The sequence below is a fragment of the Lodderomyces beijingensis genome (genome assembly GCF_963989305.1).
Source record: "Lodderomyces beijingensis strain CBS 14171 genome assembly, chromosome: 1".
Taxonomy (NCBI): Eukaryota; Fungi; Ascomycota; class Pichiomycetes; order Serinales; family Debaryomycetaceae; genus Lodderomyces; species Lodderomyces beijingensis.
This window is the reverse complement of record NC_089970.1, coordinates 2,835,363-2,862,873: the sequence shown is the minus strand read 5'-3', so window position 1 is coordinate 2,862,873 and position 27,511 is coordinate 2,835,363. Positions and strand designations below refer to the sequence as shown.

The 27,511-nt window shown below is 48.6% G+C and overlaps 15 protein-coding genes across 15 annotated transcripts; 4 read left to right on the top strand and 11 right to left on the bottom strand. All coding sequences in view use genetic code 12, as the record gives it.

Annotated features, from left to right (window-relative positions):
• Positions 1-1,752: 1,752 nt before the first annotated feature.
• On the bottom strand, positions 1,753-2,202 carry LODBEIA_P11670 (uncharacterized protein; the record flags this gene model as incomplete). The annotated part of the gene is made up of 1 exon (XM_066971025.1): positions 1,753-2,202. The coding sequence occupies one exon, from the start codon at positions 2,200-2,202 to the stop codon at positions 1,753-1,755; it is 450 nt and encodes a 149-aa protein (XP_066828105.1).
• A 1,177-nt stretch (positions 2,203-3,379) lies between these two features.
• Positions 3,380-4,420, bottom strand: LODBEIA_P11660 (uncharacterized protein; the record flags this gene model as incomplete). The annotated part of the gene is made up of 1 exon (XM_066971024.1): positions 3,380-4,420. One exon carries the CDS (start codon positions 4,418-4,420, stop codon positions 3,380-3,382), a length of 1,041 nt encoding a protein of 346 aa, XP_066828104.1.
• A 235-nt stretch (positions 4,421-4,655) lies between these two features.
• LODBEIA_P11650 (uncharacterized protein) lies at positions 4,656-6,164 on the top strand (the record flags this gene model as incomplete). Its single annotated transcript, XM_066971023.1, has 1 exon — positions 4,656-6,164. One exon carries the CDS (start codon positions 4,656-4,658, stop codon positions 6,162-6,164), a length of 1,509 nt encoding a protein of 502 aa, XP_066828103.1.
• Positions 6,161-7,471, bottom strand: LODBEIA_P11640 (uncharacterized protein; the record flags this gene model as incomplete). The annotated part of the gene is made up of 1 exon (XM_066971022.1): positions 6,161-7,471. One exon carries the CDS (start codon positions 7,469-7,471, stop codon positions 6,161-6,163), a length of 1,311 nt encoding a protein of 436 aa, XP_066828102.1.
• Positions 7,472-7,490: 19 nt separating this feature from the next.
• Positions 7,491-9,173, bottom strand: LODBEIA_P11630 (uncharacterized protein; the record flags this gene model as incomplete). Its single annotated transcript, XM_066971021.1, has 1 exon — positions 7,491-9,173. The coding sequence occupies one exon, from the start codon at positions 9,171-9,173 to the stop codon at positions 7,491-7,493; it is 1,683 nt and encodes a 560-aa protein (XP_066828101.1).
• Positions 9,174-9,727: 554 nt separating this feature from the next.
• Positions 9,728-10,237, bottom strand: LODBEIA_P11620 (uncharacterized protein; the record flags this gene model as incomplete). The annotated part of the gene is made up of 1 exon (XM_066971020.1): positions 9,728-10,237. One exon carries the CDS (start codon positions 10,235-10,237, stop codon positions 9,728-9,730), a length of 510 nt encoding a protein of 169 aa, XP_066828100.1.
• A 188-nt stretch (positions 10,238-10,425) lies between these two features.
• On the bottom strand, positions 10,426-10,743 carry LODBEIA_P11610 (40S ribosomal protein eS25; the record flags this gene model as incomplete). The annotated part of the gene is made up of 1 exon (XM_066971019.1): positions 10,426-10,743. The coding sequence occupies one exon, from the start codon at positions 10,741-10,743 to the stop codon at positions 10,426-10,428; it is 318 nt and encodes a 105-aa protein (XP_066828099.1).
• Positions 10,744-11,565: 822 nt separating this feature from the next.
• Positions 11,566-13,083, top strand: LODBEIA_P11600 (uncharacterized protein; the record flags this gene model as incomplete). Its single annotated transcript, XM_066971018.1, has 1 exon — positions 11,566-13,083. One exon carries the CDS (start codon positions 11,566-11,568, stop codon positions 13,081-13,083), a length of 1,518 nt encoding a protein of 505 aa, XP_066828098.1.
• Positions 13,084-13,133: 50 nt separating this feature from the next.
• Positions 13,134-14,633, bottom strand: LODBEIA_P11590 (uncharacterized protein; the record flags this gene model as incomplete). Its single annotated transcript, XM_066971016.1, has 1 exon — positions 13,134-14,633. One exon carries the CDS (start codon positions 14,631-14,633, stop codon positions 13,134-13,136), a length of 1,500 nt encoding a protein of 499 aa, XP_066828097.1.
• A 154-nt stretch (positions 14,634-14,787) lies between these two features.
• Positions 14,788-16,377, bottom strand: LODBEIA_P11580 (uncharacterized protein; the record flags this gene model as incomplete). Its single annotated transcript, XM_066971015.1, has 1 exon — positions 14,788-16,377. One exon carries the CDS (start codon positions 16,375-16,377, stop codon positions 14,788-14,790), a length of 1,590 nt encoding a protein of 529 aa, XP_066828096.1.
• A 192-nt stretch (positions 16,378-16,569) lies between these two features.
• On the bottom strand, positions 16,570-17,850 carry LODBEIA_P11570 (uncharacterized protein; the record flags this gene model as incomplete). Its single annotated transcript, XM_066971014.1, has 1 exon — positions 16,570-17,850. The coding sequence occupies one exon, from the start codon at positions 17,848-17,850 to the stop codon at positions 16,570-16,572; it is 1,281 nt and encodes a 426-aa protein (XP_066828095.1).
• Positions 17,851-18,052: 202 nt separating this feature from the next.
• LODBEIA_P11560 (uncharacterized protein) lies at positions 18,053-18,724 on the top strand (the record flags this gene model as incomplete). Its single annotated transcript, XM_066971013.1, has 1 exon — positions 18,053-18,724. One exon carries the CDS (start codon positions 18,053-18,055, stop codon positions 18,722-18,724), a length of 672 nt encoding a protein of 223 aa, XP_066828094.1.
• Positions 18,725-18,728: 4 nt separating this feature from the next.
• Positions 18,729-20,738, bottom strand: LODBEIA_P11550 (uncharacterized protein; the record flags this gene model as incomplete). The annotated part of the gene is made up of 1 exon (XM_066971012.1): positions 18,729-20,738. The coding sequence occupies one exon, from the start codon at positions 20,736-20,738 to the stop codon at positions 18,729-18,731; it is 2,010 nt and encodes a 669-aa protein (XP_066828093.1).
• A 543-nt stretch (positions 20,739-21,281) lies between these two features.
• LODBEIA_P11540 (uncharacterized protein) lies at positions 21,282-23,966 on the bottom strand (the record flags this gene model as incomplete). The annotated part of the gene is made up of 1 exon (XM_066971011.1): positions 21,282-23,966. The coding sequence occupies one exon, from the start codon at positions 23,964-23,966 to the stop codon at positions 21,282-21,284; it is 2,685 nt and encodes an 894-aa protein (XP_066828092.1).
• Positions 23,967-24,808: 842 nt separating this feature from the next.
• On the top strand, positions 24,809-26,785 carry LODBEIA_P11530 (uncharacterized protein; the record flags this gene model as incomplete). Its single annotated transcript, XM_066971010.1, has 1 exon — positions 24,809-26,785. The coding sequence occupies one exon, from the start codon at positions 24,809-24,811 to the stop codon at positions 26,783-26,785; it is 1,977 nt and encodes a 658-aa protein (XP_066828091.1).
• Positions 26,786-27,511: the final 726 nt, after the last annotated feature.

The window sequence follows — 27,511 nt, the reverse complement described above, 5'->3', positions numbered from 1 at the left end:
GAGTTTATGTGCATCCTTACACCAGAGTTTATGTGCATCCTTACACCAGAGTTTATGTGCATCCTTACACCAGAGTTTATGTGCATCCTTACACCAGAGTTTATGTGCATCCTTACACCAGAGTTTATGTGCATCCTTACACCAGAGTTTATGTGCATCCTTACACCAGAGTTTATGTGCATCCTTACACCAGAGTTTATGTGCATCCTTACACCAGAGTTTATGTGCATCCTTACACCAGAGTTTATGTGCATCCTTACACCAGAGTTTATGTGCATCCTTACACCAGAGTTTATGTGCATCCTTACACCAGAGTTTATGTGCATCCTTACACCAGAGTTTATGTGCATCCTTACACCAGATTTTATGTGCATCCTTACACCAGAGTTTATGTGCATCCTTACACCAGAGTTTATGTGCATCCTTACACCAGAGTTTATGTGCATCCTTACACCAGAGTTTATGTGCATCCTTACACCAGAGTTTATGTGCATCCTTACACCAGAGTTTATGTGCATCCTTACACCAGAGTTTATGTGCATCCTTACACCAGAGTTTATGTGCATCCTTACACCAGAGTTTATGTGCATCCTTACACCAGAGTTTATGTGCATCCTTACACCAGAGTTTATGTGCATCCTTACACCAGAGTTTATGTGCATCCTTACACCAGAGTTTATGTGCATCCTTACACCAGAGTTTATGTGCATCCTTACACCAGAGTTTATGTGCATCCTTACACCAGAGTTTATGTGCATCCTTACACCAGAGTTTATGTGCATCCTTACACCAGAGTTTATGTGCATCCTGGGGGCCATTTTGCACCCACACCAATACACCCAACCGTGATGCTGCTGTTGATCCCATAATGGTATCACTGTACTGGCTGAACCCTCTATAGACCATCTCACCCAGTTAGCTGATAAGGCAAATTCAACATTTTTGCATCTATTTCATCCAAAGTTCCCCGTATGGGTACCTCGAAATGAAACACCACCTACATATGACTTAACCAATGGTAGTACCTGCTTTGAGCTGATAGCTAAACAACTACCTGTAATCCTATGTGAAGTTTATGTCCTCTACGTCATAGGTCTCTGCTCGTCACGGCACCTATCTCACTCATATGGTTACTTTTTTTTTTGTGGACTCCAGTCGTGACCTTCGCGTACCAATTTGAACCCCATACACCTGAACTTCTAGCTACGGTCAACTTGCAAAAGTAGGGGCTCAAGCGAGCACAAACAAGAGCACTTCATTCGTTTTTGCTTCAAAGAGAAAGCTTCCCAGTGTGAGTACCTCGAAATGACAAAACTTACCCAGCTCTTGCTTGTCATTAATACCCCAGATCAGTACTACGTATTAAGTGCTACTTGGCACGCGCGGCGTGATTAAGAAAGGTGGACCTCGACTTCAAGAGCTCAGGAAATCAACATGCACTCGACTAACCACCCGCTCTTTTGCCCTTCACCATTACTCTCCATTGCTGAGGGGCTGTGATTTACACTGGGATTCCCCCTGGATCTACGCAACAGACTGTACTTGTAATTTCGTTCTGCGTGAAGCAATCTGAGTCATCTAATTTCGTTGTTTTTTGCAGCAAAATGTCTCAAAAATAAACCTGTGAGAAAACTCAAACTAAACAACTTATACGTTTATAAAGATTTATTAATTACGATAGTTTGTTAATGGCAAACTCATTTCAACTGATGTATTAATGATATGCCTACAAAGACTCAGAGTTCACTGTGTCTATTGATCAATCAACGGCGCGTCATATCTCACCTCGTGGTAGTCCCAAAAGAAACTCAACTCTGTGGGAACACTCGAGTTGCATTGGTCTCGCCTCGAAACAATCTCCACAAACTCCTCCAATGGACAGCTGAATCCAACCCCGCTGGTGCACTTTGGGTACGGAACCACTGCATCATTCATAACAAACCGCACATACAGTTGGCCTCCGCACTGCAACTTTTCCATGTAAGTTCGGCCTCCCTGGGGGAACATCTCGGCCGCGTTGTAGGGATTGGGCAAAACAACATGCGCCGGTAACGCAGTTTCAAGCTCGACCAACCCCATAGACGAAAAGTAGATCTCCATATCGGTGTCGTGGGTGAACATCAACCATGTCTTGTGCTCAGAGCTGCCCTGTAGTAGTTTCAAGGACGCGGCTACCATCGCCGAGCCCACGGTGGTGCTCATGTTGTTGCCCGGGCCGATCTGGTAGTAGTTTCCGAAATCCGTCCTGTACCCGCTCTTGATATACTCCTCATTGGTAAAGAGCTCTGCAAAAGGCGACCAGCCCTTGACGTTAATTTCCTCTCTACTCTTCGACTCTCCACCCAATCACTCCAGTTGCTGCTACTGGTCTTAGAGGGACTTTCTTTTTGTTCTCTGTCTCTCTTTCTCTCAGTGTCTACATAGTTGAGTCTCTTACGGAGCCAAATGGCCATTTTGCAGCCACACCAATACACCCAACAGTGATGCTACTGTGGACTCCATACCCGCACTGAGAGGACACTTTGCAGTCCAGATGGAAGTCCAATAGAACCACCTAGTCTTTTGCTCTCTATTAATTATTTCGTTGTTGAATTTCCCTCCAATTTTACGCAACATTTCACTGTGGTTCCTGTGCACCTACTCTCTACACTTCTCCGCACTTCAATCTCCGTGTCACGTGATCCAACCACCACACTAGAAGCACCCACAGACGTCACCATCGTCCTTCCTCCACTCTATTGGCTCCCTTTACGGTCAAAGATCCTGGCTCACGCCTCATCTAGATTGCTGCTTTACTCTCCTACATGAGTACATGTCATGTCTTCTGTTCGTTTTCAGCGCTACCAACTGCTTCACGTATGCTTCCCGCTCCCCACTGTCTGCACCTGTGTCTGTTTTGGGCAAGTTCACTTCAAAGTCCACTTGCTTCTAAGGCACTGTCTCGTATCAACAGCTAGAGCTTTGTAGTCAAAAACGTAGTCACTTCACCGAGTCTACAAGTTTTTGCCGCATAATCTGGCAAAATTGTCACCTTGAGGGCGAATTACAGTAGTATCGACTATGCAGTACATAACAAAGCTTTCAAATACACCAGAGTTTTAAAACATGCTTTGGTCTTATGCAGTGACGACATCCGCAATGTGTCTAGGGAATCCGAGAGTCACGGCATTCCCTTGCAATGTCACTGGTATCGCCTACCTAGTATGTACATACCAAGAGCTGTCAATTGTGGTGCTACTGCGTGTATATTGTGGCCTCGGGGCCCCTGTCTACGCTACTGCCGGCACGTGCATATCACGTGCATTGCAACCCAACGGACATCACAACATCTTAGCACACCTGCATTTTGATCTTCCACTGGCTATAGTCTAAAGGTGGCTCATCCCAAACCGTTTTTCCTGCGCTTTGCCAAGGCGTACCGCATCGACTTTAACATCCCCGATGCAAACACACCCTTGATCGCTTGCACAACCGAACTATAAATAATCGTCCTCGTGATCAACTGCTTGATATTGTAGGCGAGGTTGCGGTCGGTGGCAATCTCCTTGATGGACGACTCCGGGTACCGGCTGTATAGCTGCGTGCGGAACTTCAACGGTAGGCACGAGATGAGTTTGATCTTGGCACTGGCGTTCAAATTGGTCTTGAAAGTTCTGTCTTTGTCATCGTTGTTCGTGAGTATGAGGTAGTTGCGGTGGATAAAGTAGTCGAGTATCGGCTGGTAGAGTTTGCGAAAGTGGTGGAACTGCTTGGAGACAATGTTGCGCACCTTGTTCGGGTTCTCGCCTCCCACGTACATGCGGAAATCGCCCAAGTACGACAAACTGGTGATCTGCTCGTAGAGTTCCCTTTCGGAAAACTGGTTGGACTGGATCAAAAAAATCGCTATGGTCATGGCGTTCTTGAGGTTGTACTGGTTCAAAAACTTGACCATGACGTCGTGTTCTTTGATGTAGTTGACCGGTTTCTGCATCCGCCCTGCAAAGTAGAGCGACGACCACTCGCTCAAGTCCATGAGTGCGCTCCGCTCGTCCACCACGCCGTACTTTGTCACGTGGTTCTGGATGGAAACATAGGGGTTGAAGAAGATGCCCTTGCCCTGGATCAAGTTGATCCACATGAGCGATTTGGCCGAGTAGTGTCCCGGGTTCTGCTGTAAGTTTTCCCTGTGGAACTGGGCCGAGTCCTTGACCAAAAAGATAAAGTCCAACTGCTTGGTGTCGGATCTGTCTCCCGTGTCACTGCCGTACCCGTCTTGCGGAAGAATCCCCGAGCCGTAACCAATGGCCGCCTCAATTGCAGGCTGGAAAGAGTCAACAATGTTTCTGAGCTCGCTCTGTGCTTGCGTCTCTAGCGTCTGATTCTCGGCACAAAAGTCCAACGGTATGATGAGTTTTTCAAACCCGGCAGCCCCCTCCATGATTATAGGGCGGTAGTATTGGTCGGAGTACGGAGTCGTCCGGGTATAAGCATGCCGGCGGGCGAGCCGCCTGGAATAGATGCTAAAGTGGTGGCCAATGCGTCGTGGACACGTTCGTATCATTGTTGAGTCAACTAGACGCCTGGTAGTGAGTGAAAAAAGGTTCAAGAAAAATATAAAAAATTTTGAAAAATTTACAGGTCCCCACGCGAGTGACTAATAAGCATCACCATTCATGTCGGCACAAGCATACAGGTCCACTAGATCCACCACCCACGAGGACCTCTCGTTTGAGGATGTTGTCATGACCGGGTTGGCGCCCGATGGAGGTCTCTACTTGCCGTCGGCGATACCCAAGTTGCCCCCCAGCTTCATCACCAAATGGAAGGACTTGTCGTTCAACGAGTTGGCTTTTCAAATCATGAGGTTGTACATAAACGAAGCGGAAATCAATGACTCAGACCTAAAGGATTTGGTTGCTAGGTCGTACTCCACATTCAGGGCAAAAGAAGTCACCCCCTTGAGGCAGTTGGACGAAAACCTCTACCTTTTGGAGTTGTTTCACGGCCCAACGTACGCCTTCAAAGACGTGGCGCTTCAGTTTGTCGGCAACTTGTTTGAATATTTTTTAGTGAGACGCAACAGTGCTAAAGCCAAAGGGGAACCAAGAGACATTGTCACTGTGGTTGGCGCAACATCAGGAGACACTGGCTCGGCAGCCATCTACGGATTGAGAGGCAAAAAGGACGTTTCGGTGTTCATTTTGTACCCCACGGGCAGAATCAGTCCCATCCAGGAAGAACAAATGACCACTGTGGAGGACTCCAACGTGCACACTCTTTCAGTCAACGGCACATTTGACGATTGTCAAGACATTGTCAAGCTGATCTTTGGCGATAGGGAGTTCAACGACAAGTACCACGTGGGTGCGGTCAACTCCATCAACTGGGCGAGAATCTTGGCTCAGCAGACGTACTACTTTTATGCGTACTTTCAGTTGCAGAAGCTAGCACCAAGCAGCAAGGTGAGATTTGTGGTTCCCTCTGGTAACTTTGGAGACATCTTGGCAGGGTACTATGCCTATAGGATGGGCTTGCCCGTGGACAAATTGGTCATTGCCACCAACGAGAATGACATCTTGGACAGGTTCATGAAGTCGGGGGAGTATGCCAAGCAGCAGGGTGTCGGGGTCAAGGCCACCTACTCCCCAGCAATGGACATTTTGATCTCCTCCAATTTTGAAAGGTTGTTGTGGTACTTGATCAGGGACAACTTGACTGGTGGAGACGACGCAAAAGCCGGCACCGTGTTGAACCAGTGGATGACAGAGCTAAAAACAAAGGGTAGCTTCACCGCGCCAAGTGCGGTGGTTGACCGTGCCAGGCTGATTTTCGACTCGGACAGGGTCTCCAACAATGACACCATCGCAGCCATCAAAAGGGTGTACTCCGAAAGCCCTGAAAAGTACGTGATTGACCCACACACGGCCATCGGAGTGGAAACGGCGTACCGGTTCCTTGCAAAAGAGCCGGCGCAGTACATTTCGCTTTCCACAGCCCACCCTGCCAAGTTCTCGGAGGTGGTGAACAAAGCGTTGGAGTCGTTTGAGGGCTACTCGTTTGAAAAAGACGTGTTGCCCGCAGAGTTGAAGGCGTTGAGCAGCAAGGAAAAGAGGTTGAAATTGATTGACGAGCCTAGTGTGGAGAAAGTGAAGCAGGCTATTAGAGATGAGTTGAAGTTTTAGACCTTTTTGTTTATAGTGACTTGTCCGTCGACAATGTCGACTTTGTAGCCCACTTGTTGCAATACCTCATCATCGACTGCCTTTGTCGCTTCCAACTCTGCTACAAACTTTTGGTTCTGCTCGTTTTTTTCCAAAAGATACTTGACGCAGAGAATCGCTTGCTCTTTGATGAACGGGTTGTTGTTGTCGATCTGGCAGTTGGAAAGGACCAAGCCCAACCCCGCCAACTCTCGCACTCGTTCTTGGGTTGTAAATGACTGGTAGGAAAGGTACGAAAGGATGGTGATGATCATCCCCTTGGCGTTGGAATAGCCAACCGCTTGTTCAATCTTGGAGGTCATGGTCACTCGTTGCACGTTTTCATGTATTGTTTTGAGCACGTGGATGAGCAGCGGTAGGAAATTGGAGTCACTGCGGAGGAATTTAATTGAGTGGTGGTATTGTGCAAGATCTGATATAATGTGTAGTGTGTTTAAAACCCCCGACTCCAATGCGTCGTCCTGAATGGTGTCACTGTTCAACCGCTGGCTGAAACTCTGGAACGTGGTCACGGTCCAGTCCAACAATGCAACTAGCTGGTAGCCACTCCAGTCGTCTTTGGTCTGAACAATGTCGGAGGTGGCACCAAGCCAATCCATAACACCTGCATCGTCTTGTGTTTTGATCCACTGGCCAAAACTCTCGTGCGTGACAATGTCGTATATCAAGTGGACGAGCATCTTGGAATCGTGGTCGACTTTGTTAAAGTCAATACCCTGGTACAAGCGGTACACGTTTTTCATCACATGGTTGTCCTTGATGTGAAGCAATGTAAGTAAGGTTTGATTGGTAACATCTGGATCTTCAGTGTAAAACTGCCGGAATAGTAGATGGATCACGGGACGCTCAAACAGGCTCCTAGCTGACCCAAACAACTTATTGGTTTCGTTGACGTATTCGTTGCGGGGAAAATTGGCAAGTGCCTCCCAGTAAACAAGCCGGATCTTCTCCGTCCACTCACTCACTGGTAAGGAAAACTTTTCCAAGCTTGTGATGACCCGGGGGTAGAACTGGTGGTCCAATACTCGAGAGAGGTTCCTCACCACCAATAGCAACCCACGGTATAATCGCAACTGGTATGTCTCATTCTGAGGTGTATACTCCAAAACTGTTGTGACCGAGCTGGGGTGTAACAACTCTTTTGTTTCGCTCTCCGAGGTTAGCTTCACCACCTGCGCCAACTCCGCCAAGCGCTCGTTGAAATGAGAGTCGTCCGAGTCTCTAAGCTCTTGTAACACCTGCTCAGTAAGCTGATCAAGGGAACTCATCTGATTAAACACTACACGTCTAAAAATGTACAGGCGGCCTTTCTGCGTCGCACCCGTGCGGATTGAACAAACAAAACTTCGGCACCAACGGAGACACAGCAAAACCCAAGGAGACCAAATACTCGCGAAACTTTACAATACGCGTCGACATCTCGTACAACCGAAACTCGCCGCTTGCGTTCTTGTTGCCACTCCAGAGCGACTCTCCCAACGCCGAGGCCCGTGGCCAGATCTTGCCTGTCAACACAGCAAAGTCCACTTGCTCCGACCATAACACCGCTTCTGCGCCAACAACTAGCTCCTGCTCGCTCTGGGTCAAGTTGCTCAAAAAGTCAAACGTGTAGATCCTCTGCCAGGTTTTATACGGACCGCACCAACTGCCTCCCTTACAGGTATTAAACTGAGTGTTTTGCGGAGCGTCGACATACTTCCAGTCGTTGGTCAAGAATCCGCCGTAGCCGCAGTCGAGGTAGAGGTGGTCGTACAGGGACACAACCACTTTGTAACCGCGCAGAGTCAAGTTTTTGATTCCGGAGCCAGTGTGCCAGATCTGTAATGTGATGTTGCCCGGTAGTGACTCGACAGCCCCGTCTGCCAACAACACGTCGTCCCACATGATCAATTGTCTCTCGGGGACCGAGTTGTACATCGGCAAGGCGCGGTCAAGGTAGTGCTGGGTGATATCACTCAAGGTGGCATTGTCGTACCATGAGTCGGGATAGCAGTTCTTCTGAAGCTCGTCGTTACCCACGTGGAAGTAGTGGTCGCGGAAGACATTGCTCAACTCGTGGTAAACATCGCCAATGACGGTGTAAGTCTCGTCGTTCATGATATTCAATTGCCCCGAGGGAGGCTCCACGCCGGCATAGTTCCAAAACTGGTCGGCACATTCCACGATGTTTGGGTCCACTTTTCTCCACCCGGCTCGAGCGTGTCCGGGCATGTCAATCTCGGGAACCAATCGCACTCCGCGCGCCCTGGCAAAGTCCAATACCGAAACCAAGTCCTTTTTCGTGTATACTTCGCTCGCAGAGTAAGCGTCTTCGGTCATCTCCGGGTAGCTATCAATCTCCACCGGCCAGCTCTGCGAATCCACCAAATGCCAATGCAAGGTGTTCATTTTGGCAAGGGCCATGACTTCTATCTGCTCGGTGATTTTGTCCACAGGCAAAAAGTTCCGAGCTGAATCGACCATGAGCCCGCGGTGTTTGAAGAGCGGGTAGTCGTGGACATGCACAGACTGCTCAACCAAGTACTGGCCACACTGGTAAACCACCATTTGTTGTAGTGTAGTTAGCGCATGCAACGTGCCCCAAATGGTTTCACTGGAGATGCTGATCCCGTCCTCGTCAACGTTGAGCTGGTAGGATTCGTCTACCCCAAATTGCAAATCAGCATCGTAATCTGTGATGTTCACGGTGACGACGTTTGGAGCCAGGGCTTTTGACTCGGGACAATGTGCTGTGACGTTCTGGTACAAGTATGGTGACCATTTGACGGTTTTAATGTCATCAACAGCTCTCTCAAACGCCTCCTGGACCAAGCTGTTGTCCCCTGCTTCCTCTTCCAACTCAATGTTCTCCAAGTCGATAACGATTGCGTTTTGGCCGAACCATGTCACGTTCTGCGGGCGTGGTAACGGATCAACCGAGACTGCAAGCACCCTGCTGCATAATAAAATGTACCAAACGAGACCGAGCATTGACAATACCGTAAGCTTACTGATAACAGTTGTAGTAAATGCTTATCCTTGTAAGGATTTTGCTCGTTTTTTATATTCCACTCTGGCACCGTTGTGATCTCCTCCAGGACATCCATTTGCGAGTGGATGCTGTTTATCCGCGACTCGCTATTGTTTCCACCGATTGGTCACGGTTCAAAAGCTGAACCGTTGCACCCACGTTTTCATTTCCTAACCGCTAAACTCTGTCAAAACCACTTTCACCAAACCAATGTTATGGGTTGATTGTTTGTTTTCTTGTGCGGTCTATCCGTGTTGTAGTTTACCGCCGCCATGCTGAACGCGTCACCGGCGTCGCGCATCACTTTCCGTAGAAGAGGTGCTTGAAGTATCCTTGAGCCCGGGTCTGTCTAATCTTTTGCTTTTACCAACACAATGTCGGCTTCCCCGGCACCCACGAAATTCTAAAGTTCCAGGTTGTGTCTATTAAGATCTATATCTCGATTTATCCCACAATATGATGCGTCTTCCTCCCCTAATGGCAACCACTTTTGATGACAGGTTCGATTCTGGCCTCATCGTTGTTGTTGTTTCAACTGTTTTTCAAACGCACCAATCATGATGTTGCTAACCTGCGGAGCAAACATGGAACTGAGATGGTTGTACAATGGGTTTCGAAACTTGTACGTGAGTTTGAAATCGACTCGACACTTTGGGAACTTGCTCGTCGAAACGTGGCTGAACACCCACTGCGTTTCAAGGGTCTCAAACAACTCTAGCTCAACACTTTTGGCGTACACGTTTCTGTTCTCCTCGCAGTGGAGTTTGCATACAAACCGCTCGGTAATGTCGTTCCACCCGATTTTCAAACCAGCTCCCGAGGGGAGATTGCCACCATCCCTGCTTGTAATGAACGAGTCCTCAACAAACGGCACAAAGTTCTTGTAGTTGTCCACCCTGCTTACGATGTCGAAAACCTGCTCCGGTGAGCCATTGAGGACCCGTGAAATGCTATATGACTGGGGCTTCGAAGAGCCAAAAAATGCCCTCTTCAACACCAACGGGCGACTCGTTCGTATCATCATGTAGAAACAAGAAGGAGTGTTTGGAGCTCTCGTTTTTTTTTCTCTTTTAATTTCACGTCGAGGCACCGAAAGAGGCCATCTCGGTGGGTTGAAGAGTACTAAAGCTACACTGAAGCTAACACATTATGGTTTTCAAAATTTTTTGGTCGTAATATACAAATGCTAGCAAGAGCCCACTACACTATCAATTACTGAGCACGAGTGTAGATGGCTTGTTTGGAGTGCTTCAAGACCGGGGTAATGATTCCGTCGTCCTCCAACTGTCTCAAAGCAACACGGGCAAGCGAACCTCCAATCTTCAATCTGTCAACCAAAACGGAAACGGAAACGTACTTGTAGGTTGGGACATCCTTCAAGATTCTGTCGTATTTCTCTTGGTCCAAGATGACAATGTGCTGAGCCTTGTCCTTGACCTTACCCTTGTTCCACTTCTTTTTACCTTTCTTACCACCGGCCAAGGCAGCAGCAGCTTTAGCGGCCTTAGTTTGTTGGATCTTTGGCGCCATTCTAGTGTGGTTGTTAGTAATCTGAAAACTGTGGGACCCGGGAATTAGCTGCGATATTGGGAGCCAGGCGCTCTATAAAGACCTTTTTTTTCGACAAGCATTGTCGCCGCTGGTTGTTCAGTGCACTGTCAAAGGTTTTGTAGTTTCATTTGCAAATAAATGGCCCCCAGGCATCTCCAATGTAACTGTCAATATGGCCTCATCTTGGCTCCCAAGTTGATACACCGCTGTGGCATTGGTCGTAACATACTTCTATAGTTGCTTGTGTACTATAAAGATGAGCTGGTAGGACGTATTTTTCCAATCTGTAAGGCGTAAAATGGTGAGGTCTCTCTCTGGCTTTTTTTTCTCTGCAACTAGGAGGAAACGGGGGTGGTGTGTGCGTCCCACAAATGGCACGTGAATCCAGGTCAAAGACCTATTTTGAAAACAACGCAACCTGTTGCTACTACTGCTAAGATTCAGAAGGGGACTTTTGCAATGGATAGGACAGCCACTTTTCAAACCATCTCTGTTGCCTATTTTGCAGCACGGGTCTACATTTCCCGTTGTGTTGTATCACACCTCGTGCTTCACGTAGCGTCGCTTCCAACTCTTCCCAGCACCTGTTCTTGAATCTCCTAGGCTGTGGTAAACACCTCACCTCCACCTCTCCATGCCCACCTCTTTGACCTTGGAGCTGCCTTTACATTCTCTGGGCCACCTTCGAGAACGCTATTGCACAGTTGGTAGCTCCTGATTTTGTGGTGGGCATCACCAACATAGATTGCGCCAGAGACGGGCAATTGGAGCAGGATTATAGATTCAAGCAGCAGCAGCACCATGACCAAGAGGCAGGCCGCGGAGCAGATCACTAAGGATGCTTTTGATGACGACTACGAAACAAACGAGGCCGACGCACCCGCCCGTGCCACCTCGGAAACTTTGTCCAAGAGAAAGATCCTAAAGCCCAGGGGGAAGTTGAATGAACCGAAAGGAGAATCACCTTTCTCAACTGCACTGCAGTTTCCAAAGCCACACACAACGTTACCAAACTCGCCAACTACAACAACTTCCCAAAAGACTAACAAAATCCGTGCCTTGAATGAAAACTTTGTCAAGAAAGTCAACGAGTCTCACATTGCCAATTCGATTGTGGACTTTACCAGCATAGCCGAAGCCTATGTGAGATATTACAAAAGCATCGAGAGCGATACCAAAGAGATACCGGCAGAAAAGATAGAGCAGACTAAAGACGGGCACGACGATGCAGAATCGGAGGAAGAATCGGAGGAGGAGCCGCGCAAGCCCGAGGTCAAGATTCAGGGACCGCTGTTTTCTTTTAGCAACACGTCCTCTACAACCAGCAAACCCGCGTTCACATTTGACCCAAAGAAAATCGCCAAACTAAACGAACGAGATCCGGATGACTCCGATGACGAGCTAAAGGGGCCTACTTTCAATTTCAGCAAGCCCATCGTGGATAGTGTTTTCAAGTTCAAACCGAATGGTGCAGACACAAACAACGATACAGCCAAGGGCGGTACTGAAAAGTCATCGCCTTTTCAGTTTCCCGCGTTGTCAAAGCCGCTGGTAGCCAACACCTTCGGCGGGTTGCCGCAGCAGCCAGAAAGTAATGCACCTCCAAAATTCAATTTCAGTGCAAATCCACCCAGTTCTTCCGCTTTCAATACGGCCAACACCTTTCAATTCGGAAGCGCAAAGCCAACTGCATTTACCAAAGCTACAGCACAGCCCACATCCTCTCCTTTCCTGTTTGGTAAACCAGCAGGTGAAAACACCACGGCATCGCCCTTCCTGTTTGGCACCCTGCAGAAACCAGCATCTTTCGGGTCTACAAACCAAGCGGATGCAAACCCGTTCTCAGCACCCACCAAGAGCACGTCCACTGTTGCGGAACCAGAGGATAACAAAGCCGGCGAAGACGAACCCGAAGTGGAAGGAAACTTCACCCCCGTGGCTGAAATGGGCGAAATGAAGCAGGTCGAGACGGGAGAGGAGAACGAGGAGACAAAGTACACCATAAAGGCAAAGTTGATGGAGTTTGACCAGTCAAACAAAAACGAGCCGTACACCCCCAAAGGTGTGGGACTTTTAAAAGTCTTGCGCAATAAAGACACTGGCAAGTCGCGGATCTTGATCCGAGCCGAGGGCAATTTCCGTGTCTTGCTCAACACGACCATCTCCAAGGACATTGAGTACACCCGGTACGGCCATGGGTCGCTAATACGATTGCCAGTGTTTAGTCCCGAGGGCAAAATCACCACCTACTGTATCCGTGTCAAGGATGCCACCGGCGGCCAAGAGTTGCTAAAGCAAATCAACGACGCAAAGTGTTGATGAAAAAGTAATGCATCGTGTAATAATAATAGTAATAAGATATATACAGGTTATTGTTTAGACTCACCATCTTTCTTTCCATTGTCAAAGTTCAAGAACTTGCCCAAGACTTTGCTTATTCTCGCCAACTTGGAAGGGTGAAGATCCTTTTCATCCATATCGAGCACTTTCTCCTTGCCCAGGTCGTTCTCAAGCTCCAACTGCCAGTCGGCATCGGTTCGCTTGGCGTTCTTGTCGTCAAATGCATCCGCCAAGGCTTCAAGTAGCGCGGTCTGGGTCGGCGTTTCCGGAACGAGGGTCTTGACATGCAACACGACATCGAGATCGCCTCTGTTGTTCAAGTTGCCATTCACGGGGACACCCCTTTCCGGTATCACGAGCTTGCGGCCGTTTTGCACCCCGGGTCTGATCTTGAGCTTGATCTTTTGCCCGTCCAAGGTAGGAACAATGATCTCGCCCCCTAAGGAAGCCGTGGTCATCAAAATCTCCTTGTCCATGACCAAGTTGTTCTTATCACGGGTGAATATGGCGTCCTTCTCCACATTGACCCTCACTATCAAGTCTCCATTGCGCGTTTGGTTGTACTCGTCTTTGGTCACGTATGGCGCATCGCCGCCACCGGGGATCCGAATCCGGGCGCCGTTGCTGATCCCTGGAGGTATCTTGACAGTCGTTGACTTGGGGATCTCCTGCACGCCATTGCCATGACAGGTACCGCACTCGTCGGATCTGGGTATAGTCACGCCAGAGCCGTGACACGTGGGGCAAGTGGACGCCATGTGGAACCCACCCATGACGTGTGCCGTCTGTCCGGTTCCGTGGCAGGTGGGACAAGTTTGCTTCTTGGCTCCTTCTTTCAAGCCGCTTCCGTGGCAGGTGGTGCACGAGTCGAGAACCTTGTAGTTGATAGTCACCGATCCGCCAAATATACTCTCCTTGAACGGTATAGACTTCATAACCTCGACATTGTCCCCAACATGCTCCGTAACAAAGCGCGCACCTCCTTGGCCTCCGCCTCTCCCCGAAGCCCCCCTCCCACCAGCAAATGCTTCCCGAAACAAGTCTTCAAAATCAAACCCCATATTGCCAAAGGGTCTTCCCCCTGAGCTTGCACCGCCAAACCCTGCAAACGGATTGCCTCCTCCTGCGAACGGATTCTGTCCCTGTGCACCACCACCAGCACCAAAGGGACTTGGATTGCCATTCTCATCAAATGCACTTTTCCCAAACTGGTCATACTGCGCTTTCTTTTCCTTATCTCGCAAGATCTCGTAACTCTGCTGAATCTTGTGGAATCTCCTTTCCGCGTCCTTCTCCTTGTTGACATCCGGGTGGTACTTCTTGACGAGGTCGTAATAGGCCTTTTTGATCTGCTTGGGATCGGCCGACTTGTCCACGCCTAGAGTCAGGTAGGGGTCGTAATCAATCAATAGTCTGCCTGTCGATGCATGGAACGCCCTTCGAAACGAGCACGACACAGGGCGTGCCTTTAACAACCGCGGTCTAGAGCATGGGGGATGAAGGTTCAAGACAGTCTTTGGTATTCTCATGGTCGACTTGGCTTTTTGCCCTGTCAAAGTAGACCGCGTTTAAAACTGGCCGATGCGAAGGTATTAAATCTAGGTTAGACAGTATCGTAGAGAGAAGATGGGAATTTTCCACAAAATTCCATGGAAGAGAGGTCACGTGACGCGCTTCTGTATTTTACACCCGCTTGCCATCCATTTCTCGAGCTACGGTACGCCACTTACAAAACACCTGTTTAAAGAAGCGCACTCCCATACCGACGTCTTTGTACCCGGCGATGCTCCGTATGGAATGCATGCTGAGAATGGGGAGACCCACGTCGATGATCATTCGTGCCCCGTTGACACCTCTCTGGCTGCTCGACATGATCGGCCCGATGGTGCCTCCGGACCGCGAGTCGTTTCGTATGTGAAACTGCTGCAACTTTACTCCGTCCAAGTCAGCCACTATTCTGGTGAGAAACTCTTTGCCCAAAGAGTCGCTCAATACGTGTGCATTCGAGTCAAACTTGATCGACGGCCCCGTGTTTGGTAGCGGGAAGTTGTTCTCCAAGTAGGCCTCCTTGAAGTTTGGATTTAATGCATGCGTGACATCGCTTGATAACAAGACGGTGTTTGTAGTCAACTGCGCAACGGCCTCCGATACGGGGAGCTCTCTGCACCTGGCAGCCACTACTGATCTTAAAGTGTCAATCAAGAATCCTCCACAAGCCCCAGTCGAGGTCAAACTGCCAACCTCCTCGTTGTTTGCCAAGTATACCCCGTTGAGTGCTTCCGAGGTGGAGATGTCCTTGTCTAGGAGAAATTGCTGACTATATTCAATGAGACCGTAGATGGAATCGAAAGCACAGAGCCTGTCGTCCAAACAGCCCAGAAATATAAACTCGCGATTTACTCCTCCGCGACAGCTGGGCTGCACATCGACTAGATCCAAGTCAAAGTCAACTATCGAGCTCAAAGAAACCCCAGCTAGGGCGCAAATGTACCTTAGCAATCGCAATGAATGTCTTGCAAAAAACTTGCTACCTAGCTCTTCCTCCGTAGGTACTAGCTCGTCGTCCGAACGATGAGCAAAAACTGGAACGGCTTGGGTTTGCTTGTTGTAAACAGCCGTATCCACGCCAAAATGCGGTGCTAGCGACGGAATCACCGCGATTGGGAGCGGTGCCGAGTTTATCAACGTGCGCTGCACACCTTGCGGTGTCTGCACGAGCACACTCCCTGCAAGCCCAAGGTCCCGGTTGAGCCAGTTGCTGTTCAAGCTGCCAGAGTAAGGTGCCACTCCTATAAGATCGTACCCGTCCACCCGCAGCTTCAACAGACCACGGGGATTGACCTTGACACTCAATGCGTCGCAATGGCTTGCAACAAAGCAAGATCCCTTGCCAGGTGACCATTTCCCGCCAATGACAAATGCAACCAACGACTGGTCACCGTTGCAAGTGTAGTAGAACCCAGCATCGAGCTCTGCAATGGCCTTGTTCTGGCTGATGGACTTGAACCCGTTATTCTCCAAGAGGGATTTAAAGTGCGAAACAACGTGGTAGGTGGTGGGGTTTGTGTTTATGAAATCAAGAAACTGATCAGCATAGGCCTCGTAGTAACTGGCAAGTGGGTCATCAGGTGCTGGTGCTGCCGTGGTGTCATTATCCCCGTTCTCCTCTTCCGCTTCAATTGAGTCTGCAGTTGACACTCCACTGTCTTCCACTGACGAGTCACTATCGTCTGCCACGATGGACCACTCAGTGGCCACTATCGACCGCTCCATTGCGCTATCTATTGCTCTTGTGTCCTAAACCAGGGTCGGTTTTAGCATCCAGATGTGTTTATGCTGGCACTCCGTCTCCCACCGTCCCCCGCGAAAAAAAAACCCCCCCCCCCCTCGCAAGCGCGGTTCATGATAATACCTACACTTTGATCCTTACATTAACAAATTCACCGCTACACACTCATACAAAGCCTACCCCACGGCTGTAAGCGAGTCAAACAAAACCGATATGGACTCCCCGAAATGGTCTCTTCTGATACATTCGGCAAAGATTGGCGAAACGTCAATCACCACTAGCTTGTCCTTGTGCGCCTCGATTTCCTCTTTCGGGATCGGATACGTATTGGTAACTACAATCTTGTCGATGCATTTGGAGTCGGTCAAAGCGCTCAAGCAGCTGTCGTTAAACACCCCGTGGGTGCCAACCACGTAAACGGCTTTGGCGCCACAGTTCAATCTCAAGTGCTCCGCCGCGGCAATGAACGAGTTGGGCTTGTCAATCATGTCGTCCAAGATAATGGCGACTTTGCCCTTGACGTCGCCAACGAGAGTAATCAACTTTTCCTCAACCAAGGGCCCATCTTCGTCGTCCGAGTTCTGCGCGGCGTTATACGACCCACCAAGCACATCGCTGTCCAACATATTGGGCTTGGTCAAGTGCGAGCCGTTGGAGTCGCAGAGAACACTGTTTTCCAAAACACCCTCCCGATGAGCACGCTCGCTCTTGAATTGGTAGTCATCATCCACCACGTGGCCCTGGACAATCCGAGCCGTCTGAAGCTCGTTGACAATGTTGTCCTGCTCCGTAGCGTCCCCACCGTCTTCAGCAATAATCTTGGCCTTCTTCAACGCCTTCTTGCGTGCGTACTCGTCCTGGGTTCTCCTTCTGTCGGTGTGGATCATGGCAAAGTTGATCTTCAACGAGTCGGCCAACGCCGTGACTCTTTTGGTGCCACCGGGGTTCTTGGAAACAACAACCGAGTTTTCCCAGTCGGGGATGTTGTGGCGGATCCACCTGGCCAACGTGGGCGCCCCCAACAAATTGTCCACCGGTTTGGTGAAAAACCCCTGCATCTGGCTTGCATGCAAGTCCATGCTGACAACATGGTCTGCGCCAGCCATCACCAACAAGTTGGCCAACATCCTGGCAGTAATGGCACCACGGTGCTTCTTCATCTTGCTCTGCTTGCTGTAGGGAAACTGCGGGATGACCGCGGTAATCTTGTTTGCACTTCCGCCGCGGCATGCGCTGATCAATATCAACAACTCCATGATGTGGTCGTTGATGTGCGGCGAGCCGCTTTGAATGACGTAAACGTCCTCGTCTCTTACACTCACGCCAATCTGGACCGATGTCTCGCCGTTGCTAAACTTTTTCAAGGTGCACGGGGCCGGCTCGACGCCCAACCGGTCGCAAACCAACTGGCCCAACTCAGGATGCGACGATCCTACAAAGATTTTGCACTTGCGCATATCCAACGACGGTGACAATGTGGAAAAAGCCGGGGGTGCTTGCGTTGAGTGAAGTTGGTTCAAGGATGAACTCTTCTCAAGGGATGAAAAGTGAGAGTGACAATCGTGTAAGGCAACTGGATTCTCGCCTTTTTTTTTTTTTTCTTTGGTTTCTCTGTTCCCGCGGAGTCAGGAGATGGCAATGCATCCAGACTAGAGCATAATGGAGCAGCTACAGTTGAGCATAGCTTCACACAGGGAGACAATTCGAAACTCGAGCTTTTTCCATGAAATTCAAGAGTCATTGAGCGGGGACTTTACCAACATCCGGTGCTTGGCCTTAGGTTCACCCAGCGAGAGCTCAAATGCTCGGTACCAGTACGCTTTGCTTTTGGAGTTGGTGGAGACCAAGAACATCGCTGAGGTGTCTCTTTATGACCCTGTGTTTACCGATTTGGATATGGAGTTGTTCAAGCCGTTCACAGTGGAGGAGCACTATCGCGGTGGGGCGGGCCCTGAAACCCTATACTATATCCCCCATGCTCCACTCGAGGTGATGGAGCAAATACTAGTCACCGACAAGCCAATGGTGTTTCTAGGCAACGACATCATTGCTCACACGGACCGACTAACAAAGCGCAAGCTAGCTTCCCTCTATCCGACCATGGCTGTTCTTGTGCATTACTCAGATGACGGCTCCTGTAACGACGGGTTTACCCCTGTCACAAACAAAAAGAGAAATAGCCGCAAATTCAAAGAGCCAGAAATAGTTTACAATTTCAATGCTGTGCACTTCCACGGAGTAGAGATCACACGATACAAAAACAGCTTCAACAAGAAAACACCCTGGGGCAACGCGTTTTCTGACATTGCATTCCATAGACTAATAGACTAAAAAACTATTCTAATCTCAGTTTCTTGTTCATTGGCTCTTCACTCTCATCTCCATCTTTCAACAAATGTTTAGCCAAAATCGAGTACAAGTCGTCCTTTGTAAACGGCTTGGCCAAGATATCGCTCATCCCGTTTTGCAAATACGTCACAAGGTCGTTATCCTCGATGTTGCCCGTCATGGCAATAATCGGCGTCTTGGTATCAAACGAGCGAATCACGCTCGTCGCTGTGGCTCCGTCCAAATTGGGCATGACTATGTCCATCAACACGAGATCGTACTTGGTGTTTTCCACCGTGGAGATGGCATTGAGGCCGTCGGTGACAACGGTGACTTGACACCCGTACTTTACCAAAAACTTGCGACACAACTGAATGCACACATTGTCGTCCTCAACCAAGAGAACATGGAACTTTGGGTTGGCAATGGAAGTGGTGCTGGTCTGTGGTAGCACATTGGTTTTTGGTGACGCCGATGAACTGGTCAAGGGAGAGAGGGGTTTGTTGTTCGCTGGCGACGCATGCACATAGTCTTCAGGAGCAGTTCCGGGGTTGGTCTGCGATGAGGAGGACAAGCTTTGCTGGTGGTTCTCATGGTGCTGCTGGTGTTGGTGCTGGTGCTGGTGCTGCTGGTGTTGGTGCTGGTGCTGGTGCTGCTGGTGCCGGTGTAAGTGAGGCGGCTGCTGGTCAAGCGTTTGGCCGCTGTTTGAACCTCGTGGTGGTGGCCCCTGGTGGACATCATCCATGGACTGAGTTCGGTCTAGTGTCTGGTTGGCAGACTTGGTTGGAAGAAATGCTTGGTTCGCTTGTGTCACCGACAGCAGGCGCGAGAGCGTGGCAAGACCGCTAATGGGACTGGTGGCGGAGTATGCTGTTTGCGGCGGACGGCCACTCGGGATGGAAAGGGAGCGGTTGTTGTTGAGAACCGCTGGTTGCAGTGGCTGTTGCAGGGCTCCAACTAGGTGGGAAGGTATTGGCTGAGTCATTCCCATTGTGGAGGCGCCGCCAGACGGCTGCATCGATTGCGTTGAAACCACGGGCGATTGGAGGTGCGGTGGGATTCGCGGCGACTGCAGCTGCAAATGCTGCGATATACTGGGAAGCGACGTTGCCGAGAGCGAGCCCAAGTGGTTGGCCGTGGACATGCTGGCGTTTGGGTCCGGGTGAGTAAAAGGGCCGGGGCCAAGGGCATTTGGTGGTGGAAAGTCCAACGGCGGAATTTTGATCCCAGACTGCAACAAGACATTGATCAAGAGGCTCATGGAGCGGTAGTACCGCTCGTTGAAGGAATTTATGGAGACAATGTGGTCCACCAACGTCTTGTATTTCTTTTGTAGCACTGCATTTTCCTGGCTTAGCACCTGGTTGCTCTCTTTGAGAGCGTCAACTTGCTCTCTCAAATGGTTCTGCGACTGACTTAGCTGGATGTAGTTGTGATTGCTAGCTGGGTGTGAGCTCTGTGGAAGGGGGACCCTGGTGGAATCGTTTGCTGCTGTCTCCACATTCACTTCTGATAGGCTGGGGTTCTTCTTGATAGCTGCACTTGTAGGCTTTGATCCGTTGTTGGAAGACGATGGAGACGCTCCGCCGGTTTTCTTTGTAGTGGGGCCTTTCCTCTTGATATTGTCCAACGATTCTCGGTCGTTGATTCTAAAGTCGGGATGTTTAAACTCCCAAGCGTCTTCGCCATAAGGGTAGCTCAGTTTGGCCTCGTTTGGAATCTTGACTTTATGAAAGTCGTACTTGTTCAATTGTCTAACAAAACTTGCAAAATTGGAATGTTTGAAGTGGCGTGGCAAAATGTCCTTTGTAAAGTTGTTTGTGTTGATCACCACAAAGCTGTCCCCGTTTTGGGTCCATTTGACAATGTTCTTATAACTATCTTCTTGAAGCATGAGAAATAGCTTTTTGACAAAGTCGTTGGACCCGCTCTGGTTGGAGCTTGACGTTGTAGCAAGCGTGGAGTTGGGAGCAATGGTGTGCTTCAACGATGTGGTTGTAGAAGGAGGAACCGACATGATAGAAATGGGACGGGCTTGTATTCTAAAATTATTGGCTTCGCTGGCTAGGTGATGTTGTGGATGTAATCATGAGTCGGCGGAAGGAGCAAAAAGCAGGCCTCTGAATCGGGGTAAACGGGTGGAAGGAGGTTGATAAATAACTTGGGACCAGAATGTATAATGTGTGAGCTACCAGTGTAGTTTGAGAGTTCTGCAGCTACAAATCACCTTATAGAGTCTAGTAGTGGCAGTTCCCTATACTTGTGCTCTGGTGGTAAGTTCCAAAAAGTGTTGATCTTTTTTCGCTCTCCCTCAGTCACTGTCTCCCTTTTACTAATAATAGTAGTCTCCTTTAATACACGATACATATACTTCCGCACTGTATAGCATGGACTAATTACTCTAAACAAAACGTAGGAGGGATTGGATGCCAAAAACAAGGCATGTCAGATATAGGGGTTGGGGCTACATGTGAAGACATGGCACCGCCGTTAAGTAGAGTTGAAGAAAGAAGTTAGTCTCTTTGCAGCCACAAACGTGTTCACTACATACCACACATAATCACAATTCGTCGTGTCCGGCTCGGGCATTGTTGTTGAACACAATTGGAAACTCATGAGGTTTGACTATTGTGATTCTGCCCCTGCCCTCGTCGACAAGCTTGCCTGTACTCACCGAACCCACTTTGTTCTTGATTCCCACAATGACAATTCTTTCAACGTTGACTGCAAGTGTGTAATTTCCCTCCTTTTCCACCAGAATGCCTTTCCTTTCGTCAACTTTGTACCTAATGTATGTAAACTCGCCACCAATGGTTTCGCCGTCGTCGACATATAACGACCCTTGCGCCTTTCCCTGTTTGTCCAACGCCACCACCAAAGTGTAGGGGTCGTGCTTCATCAACTTGGTGGATCTCCTATACCTCAGCTTCATTGGCACCACTGACCCGCCTTTGAGCAACATGGGAACATCGTTGAGCTCGACACTGAACCGATGGGAGTTTAGTCTCTCTCCAATCACCCCGTTTGCAAAGTGGTAGTAGATGTCCTCGTGATCTCGAGGAAGGAAAAACTCCACTTCTTTGGCACCTGCATCCGTAACAGGCTTTACCAATATCCCAGTATCGCCAAGGAAAAATTCGTCGTCAACCTCAAACGTCACCTTGTCCTTCAGGCCTTGGTAGTCGTAAAACAACGGTTTAATCACGGGGGACCCGTTTCTGGAAGCGTGGTAAAAGCTCGTGTAAAAAGCAGGAAGCAACGCGTACCTCAATCTGATGGCATTTCTGATACTCGACAAGTATGGCTCCTCTACCATCCACGGCTCCCTTCTTCGTGAGTCAATGTGAGCGTGCGCTCTGAAGAATGGATACCAAATACCAGCTTGGTACCATCTGGTGAGCAACTCTGGCGAGGGATTGCCAAAGAACCCACCAACATCTGCCCCGGCGAATGGCATCCCCATTATGTTGGAGGTCAACACCATGGGGATGGATATTTTCAAATACTCCCATTTCGACATATTATCGCCGGTCCACATGGCAGCTGTCCTCTGACTGCCGGCAAAATACGACCTAGTCAATATAAACGGTCGCTGAGTGGGCAATCGTGCAAGCAAGGACTGAAATGTCGCCTCGTGGTAGGTCAACCCAAACACGTTGTGGATAGACCGGTGCTCCCACTGGCCATAATGGATGTTGTCCTTGGGGGCACTTGTTTCCGGTCCACTGAACACCGATGGCTCGTTCATGTCATTCCAGAGGTGCAAGTTTTTGTACCTGTCAGAAATCATGAATTTTCGATGGCTTTCGTCCCAGAAACTTCGGCTCTCCGGGTGCATGGTGTCCACCCAAACAGACTCACCGGGCCAGCAGTGTCCATAATACACTTGGTTGTCGGCGTTTTTCATTGCTATACCTCTCGTGACCAACTCATTGCTCACCTCGTAGCCGGTTTTAATGTGAGGGTCAATAATCACCACCAAGTTCCGGCTGCTCCGGTTCAACTCCTGCAACATCTCTCCCGGTTCAGCAAAGTTCTCCGGGTGCCATGTAAAATACTTTTTATTGTCGGCGTATTCAATGTCAAGCCAGATGGTGTCATAGGGTATCTCGTACTCGTCGAATTTAGAGTTGACCTCCAACACATCCTTGATGTCGTTGTAGTTCCACCGGCACTGGTGGTAGCCGAGACTTGACAATAGGGGCAACTGCGTGTTTCCGGTAAGCTTGCCGTAGACTTGGTTAACATCCCGCGGACTATCCTCAATAATCACCACAAAGTCCAAAATGCCGTTTTCCGACATCCAATGCACTGATGACGCGCGGGTGTCTTCTTCGATATCGATGTAGGTGTCGGCGCTGTTGATCCAAAAGATCCCCGCTGCCACGTTGCCGTTTACTGCCATGACCAATGGGATCGACCCGTACATTGGCAACCGCGAGTCGACCTCGTATTCAAAAATGTCCACGTTGTAGAGCCTGTATGGCTCATGCATTTTGGTATCCTTCAAAAGCATGGAGTCTGCATGCTCGGGGATGCCGTAGAGGCTTTCGAACCCAACCAAGGTAAAGTCGAGTGCCACCGCCTCAGGTCCAAGGGGCAACCTATCACCTTTTGAGTCGGCAAAGCTATCGGAAAACATATCAAAGTCGGACTCTTGAGGAAAAAGATTTTCCTGGTTGTTCTCTTTTGATCTGGAATGCTCAATGTTGAGCAACTGCTTTCCGTTGACGACAATCTGCTCCTTTCCGTCGTAAAAAAATGTAAACGTGACCGGGTTGAGCTGAATGGCAACCTCGTGTCTGGGGTATATGACGGTGATCTCGTTATCCAGTCTCTTTAGCCGAAACTGCTGTGGACTGGGGCTATCCTTGAACGCCCAGTTAGAGGCCTCGTTGTATCTATTAGGATTCACCAAGCCCTCACTCATGGGTCTCCTTTCGTCCATTTTGAATCTGAAGCTGTTTTCAACGATGCTGATTTCAAAGGGAAACACAGCTGGTGCAGCACTCGCAAGGGTCTTTTCAATCTCTCCACTCAAAACCCCATCCTCAACCTTAATCGAGTCTTTCAAAACTTGGTAAGGGCTCTGAAAAGCGGGATCAAGCAGTACTTGCTTGGCATAGTGTCGATTGCGGTGGCAAAACCCTGCCTGGTGACAGCTTTTGAAGAGATGGTCCTTGACACCCAAGCAGCAGCTCAACAATGCTGTGAGAAGAATAAGAATCCGCGATAGCAGGTGCATGGAGAAGGGATATGAGGAGAATGAAGTAGGGTGAGTTTGTACCTGTATTTAATTTTCAAGACGCATTTTATGCTGTTAATCTTTTGCTTTTTTTTTGATTTGCGCTTTGCGGGATTCGAAATGGGTGTCAGTACCGATTTGCAGCCATCACGTGACTTCCCAATGAGCTTTGCAAAGTCATACCCTATCCTGTAAAACAGGTCCATGAGCTACTCGCTCTGACTGTATTAGACGGAAGATGACTTTATTCTGTTTTCTCGAGTTTTGCTGCAACTGGTAAAGTTTTCCCAAAATTTTGGTGCAAATTTCATCATATATTTTTATGCGTGGTAATCTTCTGACACCTCATCTACATGGTGGTTTCAACAAATGTAAACCCCCGTGGTGCTCATGTTTTTCACTTTCTCAAACACAGGAAATGATTGTGAATGAGCAAGTGCAACTACTGTGATTGGGAAAAAGGAGAGTCTGGCATGCAGATTGTTGCTATTGACACAGCTCTGCAGTTCCCCTTATGGCCATAGAGAGCTAGAGCTTTATGATACAAGTGAGGCCATATCAACGCAGTGCATGTCTTGCCTCCTGCCCACAACGAGTCGACGGAACCGATGGCACGTTCAACAATCGTATCTCAACATCCGCTTCGATTCCCGGCCATGAAGGTTTAAAAGCGTACGGTCGTGTGACTTGCCATAAAAAAGATCCCAAGTGGTAGTATCAAGAAAATGGAAAAGAAAAATTCAGTCTCTTTAAACAGCACCAGAATATTCATCTAGAACAGAACAATCTGTTGCAAACACATATTATATCCAAATACAAGTTAAGAAACCGCCGCGATTTCAATGAGCCTGGACAATGATAGAAAGAGGTCACCTGAGACAGACCATCTACCGTCAAAGAAAGCCAAGGTGCTAGATGAGCTCAGCACCGAGGGCCCGCTCAGCCAGGCCGACGTTGTCTATTTCAAAAAGGAGGCCATCTACAGACAGATGCTCAACTATAAAGAGCAAGTACTCAAATTGCAAGGCAAGGCGAAACGGCTCTCGATGGAGTCCGAGGGAGTCAAACATGTCATTACCGTGTTGACGGCATGGTACAACCAGATATTGGCGTTGTTTGACAATAACGAAGGGACCAATGAAGATGTGTTGGTGCCGTTTCCAGAATCAACGGATGACGAAAAGCTAGAACAGCTAAGACGAGCAGTGTCAAGAGCATTGTCGTCAACGTTGCCTCTAAACTTTGACGCAACAAAGCTCCAACAGTTGAGTTCCATCAAAAGCCAGAACCAGATACTAGCGAGGGAGAATGAGTCGCTCTTGGTGCAAGTTGACCAGTTGCAAAAGGAAATCCTTGGTTTGATCAACCTGCGAGAACGCAACGCGTCAAAGACGCTAAAGAGAGTCGACGACAGTCGGAAGGAAGTTAGTGAAGATGTAAAAGTCAAAGAGGAAACACCGCAGCCTGTGCCGAGTGGTGACCAAAACGGAAACTCTCGCGATGTAGGCGACGAGCAATGGGAGAAATTAAACTTGGAGCTTGAGCAGCTAAAGTCGTGCAACCAGGTGCTAAACAGTCAGCTCGAGGAAATGACAGGCTCGAATAAGGCCCTTTTGTTGAAAACCACCGCGTTGGAGAGCAAGATACACAACTTGGACGAGTCCGACTTGCAGGAGAATGTGATTTACAAAAAGATTGTTAAAAACAACCAGTCCTTGCAGGAGCAGATTAGCAAAGTCAGCAAACTAAACACGGTGAATGTCGCAAAGTTGACCGAGTTTGAAGAAAAACACAACGAGCTCAAAAGCTTGATAGAGGCTGATATTGTCAAGGAGAATGAGAGCTTGAAGCAGACCTTGGCCAAAGTAGAGCAGGACTTGGTCCGCGTGAGAACAACACGCGACGAGCTTTTGGGCAAAAATACGTTGCTATCCAAGCAAATTGAAGACCAAAAGACTGCCGCGGCACTTCTCGAGTTGAATGCGGTGTACTCAAAGAGGATCGATGAGCTCATCCAGAGTCGAGTTGAAGTTAGCGGAGATGCTAAAATCGAACTCCTAAATAACGAAATTAAGGAAATCGAAAGTGCATTTAAGCAAACCAGAGAGTTTGCTATGAAGAAAATGTCCACAGCAATAGACCACGAAAACCAAGTGAAGAAGCTAACAATTGAAAAAAACAAGGCGGACCAGAAATACTTTGCATCGATGAGACTCAAGGACTCGCTCAGCAGTGAAAATAAGGTATTGAAGCAGCAAGTTGCCAAGTCGCAGGATTTGGTAAAGAGTTTCACCGAGCTTGAGCTGAACTATCTCAACAAAATCGAGGTCTTGACAAAGTCAATTGTCGACTACAAGATCATCAAGGAAAACTCGTTGCAGGATAACTATAACTTGCAAGATAGTATCAAAAACTTAAACGTCATCAAGGACTCCCTAGAGAAAGATGTGGAACGAAAAGAGGCCAAGATCGTTTCCATGACCACGGAGGTGGTGGAATTGAAAGACCAATTGAACAAACAAAGCTTACAGTTGGACTCACTAAGAAAAGAGTTTGCAAACGCAGAGAGCTTAATCAACAAGTACCGAACCAACAACACCGACTCAATCATCCAAGAAGACGAGCAACAGTTGGAGGCGTTGCGGTCGATTGCAAAGTGTTCGGTGTGCACAAAGAACTGGAAAGACACGGCGATAACCGTGTGTGGGCATGTGTTTTGCTCCAAATGCACGCAAGAACGGCTAGCTGCGCGGTTGAGGAGGTGTCCCACTTGCAACAAAGGCTTTTCCATCAATGATCTTTTAACTGTTCATTTATAACAATTGACGGAATGCGTTTTGTATCAACATGTAATAGTAAATGTGAAGAGTAACGAGCAACGTTGTATCAGTACTGAAAATAGTTCAAACTCTCTACCTTACCAAGCCAACACGCGTATGCATCTGGTGTCGACAGAAAAACAAAATAAAAAAATAATCTTGCTGGCTCCTTTTTTTTTTCCCCCACTGAATCGTCACCCATAAGTTTGTTGCCTCCAACATGTATCGCCCAGCCCCTACCTAGATAACCTAATAAATGCAATTACATAGTCAACAGTGGTGAGGTACTCCGACAGATGTTACTAGGCTTGAGTTTTGGTCGGAAAAGGTTTAGTACTGGCACCAACGGTACAGCGCACACGATGAATCTTTTAATCATGTGACCCATCGGTGAGAAAAAAAAAGTAATAGTCAACAGGGAGTCTACCACGAAATACCCCCCCTCAGCTGAATTTCAAGCTTGGTTTTACTATTGGCTAATCCACCAGCCCCGAGAGAATGACACCGCCATGAGAACTACTTTAAACAAGTACAGGGCAAGGTGGCAAAAAAAAAAAAGAGACACCAGGGGATATAATTTTTGTCTTCTTCCACGGTAAAGTCTATACGTTGGAGAAGGTGGCGTTGGAACTTTACAAGTAAACGACTCAAGAGCGAGAATTGCGACTGGAAAAAAAAAAATTAAAAAAACAAACAACATTGAGCCAGCAGTATAAATACAATTCA